General features: G+C 44.5%; 1 protein-coding gene across 1 annotated transcript; it reads left to right on the top strand.

Moving 5' to 3' along the window:
* The first annotated feature begins 1,314 nt into the window (after positions 1 to 1,314).
* On the top strand, positions 1,315 to 9,306 carry LOC112888801 (epidermal growth factor receptor substrate 15-like 1). Its single transcript, XM_025955134.1, has 13 exons — positions 1,315 to 1,598; positions 2,395 to 3,535; positions 4,225 to 4,443; positions 4,543 to 4,769; positions 5,296 to 5,370; positions 5,696 to 5,767; positions 6,115 to 6,213; positions 6,310 to 6,381; positions 6,458 to 6,572; positions 6,826 to 6,894; positions 6,996 to 7,314; positions 7,747 to 7,849; positions 7,938 to 9,306. Exons 1-13 carry the CDS (start codon positions 1,476 to 1,478, stop codon positions 8,898 to 8,900), a joined length of 3,597 nt encoding a protein of 1,198 aa, XP_025810919.1. The 5' UTR covers positions 1,315 to 1,475; the 3' UTR covers positions 8,901 to 9,306.
* Positions 9,307 to 10,498: the final 1,192 nt, after the last annotated feature.

Genomic DNA, 10,498 nt, shown 5'->3' with positions numbered 1-10,498 from the left:
GAGGAATAAAAAGAAAGAGGCTGGGTTTATTTCTACTAGAAAGAGAAGAGCAAGAGTTTGGTGGGCAATCAGAGTGGCATGCATTTATATAATTGAGTTGGGGACTCGACTCACTCGGATCTGATCTGGAGGAGTCTAAACATTTTTCGCAAGCAATGGCTTTATCATGTTCCTAGTTGTTGGTATCTCATCTGATGAGAGAGGCGGTTGATTAATCATGCCAGGCTGGCAGCTTATACTAGCTTCCTTCCTTTTCTCCAAAGTCCATGTGGATGATGTAATTGTGTACCAAACATCCTCTCTCTCTCTCTCTAGTCACTACTCAATGTATCACAACCTTTTTTATAATACGATATATTTACAAATTAAAATTTAATATAGCAACATGTTTATGAGCTAGAGATGTCTCTTTCCATGTTGGTTGCTCATCCATGCACTATATTGTAATGTAACAGGCAAGCGTGCTTCTTGAACGCTTCACATTGGAGGTGTTCTCTCCGATAAGTGCAGATGAACTAATCATTTTGCCCTTTTATCTGCTGTGTGACTAACACTCTCCAAGGTTAAATAGAACATATGGTGTCTACTTCTGACATGCACTCATGCCATACTGCTGCATAATACGCTGAAATTAAACAAGATATCCCGATCACCCAAAATGATACTAATATATGTACAAAATCTTCTCTTGAAATCCCGTCTTTCTTTGGAAAAAAAGAACTCCTTTGAAAAGAATTTAAAGATCCAGGTAATTATTTTGTTGGCATATAATCATTGGTTGAGTGGAAAACAATCACAAGGGAACTTACCTTGTGCGTCGACAAGTCTATAAGTGCATTCCAAAATAAGTCTCGACCAAGCTTCAATTGAGAGAAACAATAGCGGCCATTAAAATGTAATGGGAATGCCTATTTAAAATTTAGAAGAGCTTCTAATAACGGCCGACTTTTGTTGTTGACGTCTCACTACCATAACAAGACTGAGATGGAGGTGATTTGTTATTGAAAAGAATGAATGTGATTTCTAATTATTTTTATTGTTGGTACGACGAGGACATTCTAGAGCGTAAGCTCTTTTTTATGGCGCTCCAATCTATTGTCTAGTGATTTTGTTGAAATTCACTTGTAGTTCACTGCACAATTGAGGTTCTACCAGTTTTCATTCAGAGAGAGAGAGAGAGAGAGGAGGAGGAGGAGGAGGAGAAGAAGATGGTGGGTGCGTGTGTGTGTTTGCAGTGCCAATGCACGGCTCGTTTTACAGAAAAGCCCCTGAAGCGGCCAGCGAAATGCAACTCATCTCCGTCCGTCCGGAGGGGTGGGGGTACACAAGGCAAGGCAATATACCCACCACCGCCCGCACGCCGACCCGCGCCCACTCCTCCCGATCTCGCCGGCCGGGGCCCCTCGCCGCCGGCGACAGCCTCCCGCCCCACCCGCCCCAGCGAGCCTCGCCGCCCCCGCCCTCCTCCGGGGGAGATGGAGGCGGCCTTCGACGCCTACTTCCGCGCCGCGGATCTGGACCGCGACGGCCGGATCAGCGGCCAGGAGGCCGTCGCCTTCTTCAAGGGCTCCGGCCTCCCGCAGCCCGTCCTAGCGCAGGTGACCCTCAGATCTCCCCTCCTCAGCGCCGCGCCGCGCTCCAATTCCCTGCCGCGCGACTTGCGCCTCGACGATCTGTGACACTCGAGCCACCCTCGCGGGTGTGGTTGCTGCCATGCCAGTTGCATCGCTCGGAATTCCGAGCTCTACTGGGCTCGAGGCGCCGAGATTTGGAGCCTGCTTTGCTTTGCTCTGCTCATTATGGACGTCGCTGTGTTTTAGACCTTTCCCACCACCGACCAAGCAGATCAACTTTAGTTGCTTTTTTCAGTGCTTGACGCTTACAGTTAGATGCCCCGTACTCCTGCCCTTGATCCACCTGCGTAATTAGGTGCTCTACAGCATGCTGAGCTCACCAATTTAAGCTCAGAGTATCAATTTAAGTTTCTATGGTGTTCCCACTAGCAAGTGTAGAGAACCAGCTGTTGGGATCCAGCTTGCAGTGAAGATTAACTTAGCCTGCTGTTTTACTGTTCGAATTAGGATTCTGGATGAGAGAATCACTGTTGTGAGAATAAACATTTAGAGGACTACTGATTTTCTGCTCCAACACTTGCCCACCTTTTGCTGTAAACATTTGGCGCATTACATGTGCTAGTTGGAAGAAATAGCCATGCACCCGCTATCTGGAACCACAATGACCCCACATTTGCGCTTCAGCTATCGAAATCTACTCTGCAATCAATTGTAACATACTACCATGTTGTTATTATTAGAAACTTAAACACTATTGAACTACACGTTACAATTCTATTTTCTTCTACTGATGGCTTCATGGTTCTCTTCCCTGATTCAGATTTGGACGTATGCTGATAAAAATCGGACTGGTTTCCTCGCGCGTGAAGACTTCTACAATTCGCTTAAACTTGTCACAGTAGCTCAGAGCGGCCGAGATTTGACACCAGATATTGTTAGGTCAGCATTGTTTGGTCCAGCTGCTGCAAAGATTCCTGCTCCTCGGATAAATATTTCTACCGCTCCTCAGACCAATACTGTACCTAGCCCCTCGAATGCCACTCAGGGACTAGGGTCTGGTCAACAGAATCCTGCTATAAGAGGACCACAAGGACTTCCTGGTGCATCATCAAATGCACAAGTCAGGCCACCACAACCTCCAAGTGCAAACACTGTGCCCCCTGCTCAGGGAATCGTTTCAAGGCCACCTGTGGGAGGCGGTCCTAGTGGGCTAAACCATACTAGTTCAACCACAACAAATCTGGCTACGGATTGGTTTAGTGGTAAGAGGAGTGCAAGTCCACTGGGTGCAACTTCACAAGCTCCAACCAGAGTTATTTCTCCGCAGGCCAACCTTACTAGCGCAGGAGTTCCAGCACAGAATTCAAATCCTTTACCAGGCTACAATTCTCATACGCCGGCTGCTACGACGCCTGCCAATACAAATTCAACAAATTTAAACATGATGCCTTCACAACCACCAGTTAATGACTCCAAGGCATTGGTACCCTTGGGTAATGGATTGTCATCTAACTCAACTTTTGGTGTTGACCCTTTTTCTGCAACTCCACAAGCAAAACAAGACTCATCTTTGGCCCCCAACGTTCCAAATAATCTGCCCAGTTCTACAGCTCCTGCCTCAGCTGCTGGACCTCATCACCCTCCTAGGCCAATGCAGGCTGGTCCCGTACAGGGTACATCGTCGCTTCCTTCTCATACTAGCCAGTTGCCACACAGTCAACCAGCTCCTAGGCAACAGCAATTTAATGCTATACCAAGCACTCCAGGACCAGTGAGTGCTAATATTCCTGGTGGACAAATTCCTTCAAACCCTAACCAGTCTCAGGCTCTATGGCCGAAAATCACTCAAGTGGATGTCAGGAAATATATGATTGTATTTATCAAGGTAGACAGGGATCGTGATGGGAAGATCACTGGTGAAGAGGCAAGGAATCTATTTTTAAGTTGGAGGCTGCCAAGAGGTACATCACATGTCTCTTTATGTTTACTCTGCTCTTTCTAGATCCTGTAATTCATAGCCTTGTTTCTTTCTGCAGATTGTACTAATTACATTTTCAGTAATCCTAGTAAATAATTTGTTGGCAACTATATGCACAGTATAACCTGCAGAAAACATCAATTTGCTATCTTGAGATGGCCATTTGTTGTCTCTAGCCTCCTCCATATTGTTTTCCTTTTTTGCTATGAAACTTGTATTTTAAATGATTTATTAGATGCTTCCTAGTTTTTGTGGATACCAAACATGCAGAACTTCTTGTGTGCTAGTTGCTTGTCAATACTTGCGTGCATGTATATGTTGTTGCTAAGTTTTCACTTACTAGCTGCACATTGAATTCGCATCATTGGAGCCATGTTTTCTACTTGCCAAGCATCATAATCATGAGAATTAAGCAGGGGCGGGCCTAGAAAATTAAGTCATTGGTGTCACCAAGTAATTATCTTGCTAAAGCTATAGGAATATCAATTATAACAGTAGTGTTATAAGGCTGATTGCTTCAGGTCATTGGTGTCAGACTGCCAGAGGACACCTGAGTTCAGTATTGGCTATCTTGTTTTATCTACTGTGAATTACTTCTGATGTACACATTTCCTCTGAAATTGAGTTCCTATTAATATAAAGTTTCTAAAATATCTACCTCTCCACCTACAGATATCTTAAGGAAGGTGTGGGAGTTGTCTGACCAGGATAAGGATGGGATGCTGTCTTTCAAGGAATTTTGTATTGCCGTGTACTTAATGGAGAGGCATCGAGAGCATCGTCCTCTTCCTGATGTACTACCGGATGGTATTTGGGCTGAGGGCACCTCACTACCCTCTACTGGCCAGTTTGCAGGAAACCCTAGTGGTCCGACTTCTCATGCAAGTACAGGTATTTATCAAAACAAAACTGCTCTGTTGATTTTTTTATCACCAACTGCTAAGAAAGTACATTGTTAGTGATGCTGTTTTTACTGAACACTTGTTGAAGGATTTGCAAGTAGAGGAATGCAAGGACCAAATCATGGGATGCTTCCCTCATCCATGAAGCCACCATCTCGAAGGCCTCTTTCTTTAGATGCTGATGATACTGTTAAGGCAGAGCAACAAAAGCCAAAGATCCCTGTTTTGGAGGAACATCTAGTTGGCCAGCTGAGCAAGGAGGAACAAGGCGCACTGGATGCAAAGTTTAAGGAAGCTTCAGACGCTGATAAGAAAGTATATTCCTCTGTTCTTATTTCGACATCCTTCATGTCTTAAGAGTTAAGATTTTGAGAAAACAGAAGAAAACACAAAATATTCTTGAAGTGATTTTCCAGAACTGGTCTTGTTTGTTATTTACTTATTTTCTATCCACAGTTGGCAAGAAAATCTATGCTACACCACAGCGCGCGCACAAAACTGTAGCATTCCTGTAGTGCCAACAAAGCAAGTGAATTATTTCGAACAGCTCAAGCATCACATGGTTGCAAATTCTTGGATACTTTGTTACCATGGAGAAAATGTCTAAAAATGTGAAGAAAAAATTTAACCAAGATAGAATTATTTGGCACACAAATTAATGATCACAACATTGTGTTAGATGTTCCAATCATATTTCCTGTGGTAATTGAAATGGTACTGGCATTTGATGTCTAGATAAATTACTTTGGTGGGTGAAACTCAAGATTACGACTTCATATTATTCTACTCATTTGGGTTATCCTGATATGCTATCATAACATATTGTAAATCTTCTGTGAAGGTCCAAGAACTGGAAAAAGAAATCCAGGATTCTAGAGAGAAGACTGAGTTTTATCGCACCAAGATGCAGGAGCTTGTAAGTATTCTCTAGCAACATGTCTTTCTGTAAATACAAACATGTATTTTGATTCAGGTTCTACTGCACTAGTTTTAATTACCATGCTAGCATTTTCTTTCAACCTCCACTTTCATGTTTCATTTGTTACCTGGACTAGCTGCATAGATATCTTGTGCTAACTTAGCATATAATCAACAACCCCCAAAAGAACCTTTTGTCCCAAATAAGTTGGGGTATGCCATAGATGAAACCCAACAAGAGCCACGATATAACATATATATGAAGTTCTTTAATGATACTTTGATGTATGCTTGTCTGACTTATGCTTGTTATGTTGTCGTAGATTCTTTACAAGAGTAGGTGTGAGAACAGGCTTAATGAAGTCTCAGAAAGTATGTCTGCTGATAAACGTGAGGTAATTTCCCTATGGTTCTAATTCCTACCTTTTTGGGCAAATGGTCTGTAGAAATTGTTTGTGATTTCTGAAGTACTATTTCTGTCTGAAGCATAAAGATTTTTGAAAATTATATCTCCAGTATCTTGCCTTCATTTCAGTAAACTATGCTGCTACATCGTTTTGTATTGTGATATGTCAAGCAGAAGGTTTGTTCAAGCTTCATATTGCTACATGCTCCCGAAATAGTTAGAAGTCTTAGATCACAAGCTTCATATTGTCATACTGCATGAGGATGTGTAAGAATTGACATTCTTTGTTCTAGTGATATTTTACATAAATCTCATGGTTATCAATTCTATATTCAGGTTCAATCCCTTGCAGCAAAATATGATGAGAGATGCAAGAAGGTTGGGGATGTGGCATCAAAGCTAACAATGGATGAGGCCACTTTCCGTGAGATCCAGGTATACTTGTGATTTTTTCAAGTTATTTAGAATACTGTGAACATCATCCTTGAGATCTGGCTGCGATCATATTAATTTTTTTTCTTATGTTTGCAGGAGAAGAAGCTTGAAATTTATAACGCCATAGTTAAGCTGCAAAAAGGGGATGAAAGTGACGAAAAGCTTCAGGTTTGTACTTTTGCTCTTCTAATATATTGTTACATCATACATCCGCTTCCTGATCATCTTTTCCCTCTGTTTATAGGAGCGGGCTAATAAGATACAGTCCGATCTCGAGGAACTGGTCAAAGCATTGAATGAACAGTGCAAGAGATATGGGTTGAGAGCTAAGCCAACTACATTGGTGGAACTTCCTTTTGGTAATTGCGACTATCCTGTTTGTTTACTAACTTCTAATCCAGTATTGGCCTGTTCTGGTTCCATTTCTTGTTTCATGAAATATCATGCACTAAATCTCAGTTTGTCAGGTATGAACTAATGCAAAATGAATCTTAGATGATTTACTGTGTATCATAACAATACAAAATGCACTATTCATTGCAAAATCAAATTTGTTTCAGGGCTTCATCTGATTCTAATTGCTAACAGGGGTCCTTTTTTTTTCAATTTTAGGTTGGCAACCTGGAATACAAGAGACAGCAGCTACATGGGATGAAGAATGGGACAGATTTGGAGATGAAGGTATGCCTTGAACCTTGATTCTGCCAGGATCTCCATTATTGAATGTGTTTCTGTTGAACGTTTGTATTTTAAACTATGTTACTCCACTTGCATTTCTCCAGGGTTCTCCATAATAAAGGAACTAACAGTTGAAGTGGATCCTTCCATTCTACCAAAGAGTCAGCCTACTGTTGAAGATGTCAAAGTGTCCACAAATGGGACATCAACAGAGAAAGAAGACAACAAGGGTGATAAATCTGGTGCTGCTGCCGCGGAACAGGCAATCGAACCTGAAGCAACACCATCCAAAAGCAAACCAGAGTCTGCAAAAAGTCCTCCAGTTACTCCTGTTAAAAACAGAGAGGATGGTTCTACTGATGAAGCTGATAAAAAGCAATCTGGAACAAATGACGTCTCACCACGTGCCACTGAAAGCATTAGGTATCTGTTTTTCATTTTGTATGAAATATGCATGTCTCTTGCTAGAGGATACCTTGTCTATTCTGAATACAACCATAAGCTCTTCAATTTTCTTGGTCAATAAATATTACAGGTTTTCGCATGATCTCGGCATACTGTTTAAACTATTTAGATCATTGGCCTATTCTATAAGCCAACCTTCTGCTAGTGCTTTGATTGCTCAATATGTTTTATCTAAATGGCATAGCGATATAGGAAATTTGGTTCTGAATTCTAGGTGAAACATGTTTCTTGCATGCTGAAAATATAGCAGTGACACCCTCTTTCGTTGGAAGGGAAGCTTGAATGCCACTTTTTATACTGAAATGTTGACACCTCTCAGTTTTGTTGTATTTAATCAGTCTTTTGTTTTTTATGTAACCTGTCTTCTTATTGCACGGGTAAACTTTACAGTAACCCTGGAGCAACGGATTCCTCTGCTTATGGAGAACATTCATGGGCCCCGTCATTTGATCATGGCATTGATAATGACTCCCTGTGGAACTTTGGTCCTAAGGTTGGATTCTGTTCATGCTTTCTGACATTTTATCACATTGTAGATATACTGCAATATGTAGTACTTACCTCTGCAATATGTTTCTCAGGACGGTGAGAATGGCGATTCAGATCTCTTCTTTGGGCCACAAGGTCTTCCACCGATAAGGACTGGAGGTTCCTCATCTGGTAGCTTGTTTGTCAAGGAACAGAAACCATCTTTTGATTCTGTTCCTGGAACTCCAATGGAGAAACCTTTCTTTGATTCCATCCCAGGCACACCAGTTCAGAAATCGGTCTTTGATTACTCTGTCCCTAGCACACCGATGCAAAACTCAGTCTTTGATTATTCCGTCCCAAGCACGCCGATGCAAAAGTCGCTCTTTGATTCCGTCCCTGGTACACCGGTGCAGAAATCAGTATTTGATTCTGTTCCGAGTACGCCGATGCAGAGATCAGTATTTGATTCTGTTCCGAGCACGCCGATGCAGAAACCATTCTTTGACTCTTTTCCAAGCACCCCAATGCAGAGATCACTGTTTGATTCTGGCCCGAGCAGAGCAGAATCTCCTACTGCTGGCAGCGTGTATGGCAAAGAGCAAAAGGGATTCTTTGATTCTTCAGTTCCAAGTACACCAATGTACAACTCAAGCTTCACGCCAAGGTACAGTGAAGCAGGAGATGATTCATTTGACACAATGTCTCAGTACAGCTCCTTTGGCATGCACGACAGCAATTCTTTTGGACAGCAAGACAGCTTCTCAAGATTTGATTCCTTCCGGAGCAATACCGATAATGGCGGCAATGACACCTTTGCGAGGTTTGATTCTTTCCGCAGCACTTCAGACCAAGGCGGGGGCAACAGCTTCATGAGGTATGACTCCATGAACAGCAGCAGCGACCATGACAGAACGGATACATTTGCGAGGTTTGATTCCATGAAGAGCAGTGACTACAACAACCGGGGCTACTCATTTGATGATGACGACCCCTTTGGAACTGGGCCGTTTAAGTCGACAGAGAAGTCGAGCAGCCCGACAAGACATGGGACGGATGCGTGGAGCGCGTTTTGACAGGTAGTATTGTATTATAGAGGTCATGTGCTTGTGCACCTTACTGCAGATATACATACACGTACAAGGGCAAGACATTTTTTTGCATGGGCCTCTGCTCCACACCTTGGACGGGATGGGGACGGGACGGGGCTTGCTTGTGTGTTTGCTTTGTGTTTAATTTTGTACCTAGGCTGGGAACATGGGTTTGGAGGGATGGTGGTGCTTATAAACATTCTTTATACCTTGTATTGTACAAGTACATCTACAAGATGCGAGTCAACCCGTTGGGTTGAAGAACTCTCCGAGTGTTTTCTTCCACCGTGTAGCCTTCTTTTTTCTCAGTTTCTTCTGTGTCTGCAAAAATTTCTGATATCTGTATATACACTTTGGCTGAGAAGTTAGAACCTGGTTATGGGTTACTATATTATGTGTTGTAGATGTACATGTGCGGAGCTGCGTTGCAACATGAAATCTGTAACGTTCTGAATGGCCTGGAACTCGTTTTGTTACTAGCGTTTTTGTTCTCTGTCTCATGATCTTTCTTAGACGTCTGAATGCCCTGTCTGTGGCCTCCGATCCCGGCGACGACCCCTGTTGCTGCTGTCCGGGCGGCCATGGCCGGCTCCGCTTCCGCGCCGTCTGCAAACAATGGCGCGCCCTCGTCGACGACCATCGCTTCCCTATCGCCCACCACCGGCACCGTCCGCCCATGCCACTCCTTTCCCTCCGCCGCGACGACCCCCCGACCAAGCCGCGCCACTTCCGCGTCCGCCTCGAAGCCATCGACCTCCGCGCGGGCGCCACGCCCGCCGGGACCACAGGAATATGCTCCGGAACGGCCTCTCCTTGCGGAAGGAACCTGGGCCCCTCATCACGGACCAAGGCGACTTCCAGGTCCATGGCTCCTCCGATGGCGTCCTCCTCGTCTCCTACAAAGCGGGCCTCTACCCCTGCAACCCTGCCGCCGGTTGGGTTCTTACGCGCACCGCTCATCCGGCGAGTTCCGTGCGCTCCACCTCCACCGCAGCGGCCGTAGCATTGACATCGTCTACGATTACCGGATCCTGACCCTGAGCCCCCCGCGGATTTTCACAAGGATTATCGGCGGCCCCCACTCCAATGAGCTGCATGCCGCCATTCGGATACGCCCCGCCTCCGTATCTCCGCCCGCCCTCGTCGCCGGCAACCTCCACTGGCTGCCGGACCCAGATAGCAGCAGCGACCTGTGTCAGAGATCGCCGGAATACAGATCAAGGAATGATCTCCGGCGAGCCTCTGCGCAGCTGAGCGAACACACACAGTTCACACGAACACGAGGTGGACACGTTCTGGCTTGTGCTGCGACCAACAGCTTTTCTGCATGATCATTAGCTATATAAAGCAAAGATTACAGCTGAAGAAACGGGAAACGTGAGCCCCGACATGTGCGCCACGACCTTCCTCGATGCATGCCATCCCACACACCTCCATCGCAGCGCACGACGAGCACCCGAGCGAACAAAGCGCTCGTCAGTGCTCCATAACGCGCACAGTCATCAGAGAGAGCCATGCGCCTAATCTAGGAAGCAAAGCAAACTAAGTACAAGGATTATTTGACAAATCTCCTCCTAAGACTT

Source organism: Panicum hallii, chromosome 4, assembly GCF_002211085.1.
Source record: "Panicum hallii strain FIL2 chromosome 4, PHallii_v3.1, whole genome shotgun sequence".
Taxonomy (NCBI): Eukaryota; Viridiplantae; Streptophyta; class Magnoliopsida; order Poales; family Poaceae; genus Panicum; species Panicum hallii.
Note: the sequence above shows the minus strand (reverse complement) of the source record. Positions and strands in the feature narration are given on the sequence as shown.

Excerpts from the sequence above, each read along its gene's own strand:
- LOC112888801 (XM_025955134.1), top strand. The coding sequence starts at position 1,476 with ATGGAGGCGGCCTTCGACGCCTACTTCCGCGCCGCGGATCTGGACCGC. Across the intron at positions 3,536-4,224 it reads AAGTTGGAGGCTGCCAAGAG|ATATCTTAAGGAAGGTGTGG; the intron begins GTACATCACATG and ends CTCCACCTACAG. Across the intron at positions 4,770-5,295 it reads CTTCAGACGCTGATAAGAAA|GTCCAAGAACTGGAAAAAGA; the intron begins GTATATTCCTCT and ends TCTTCTGTGAAG.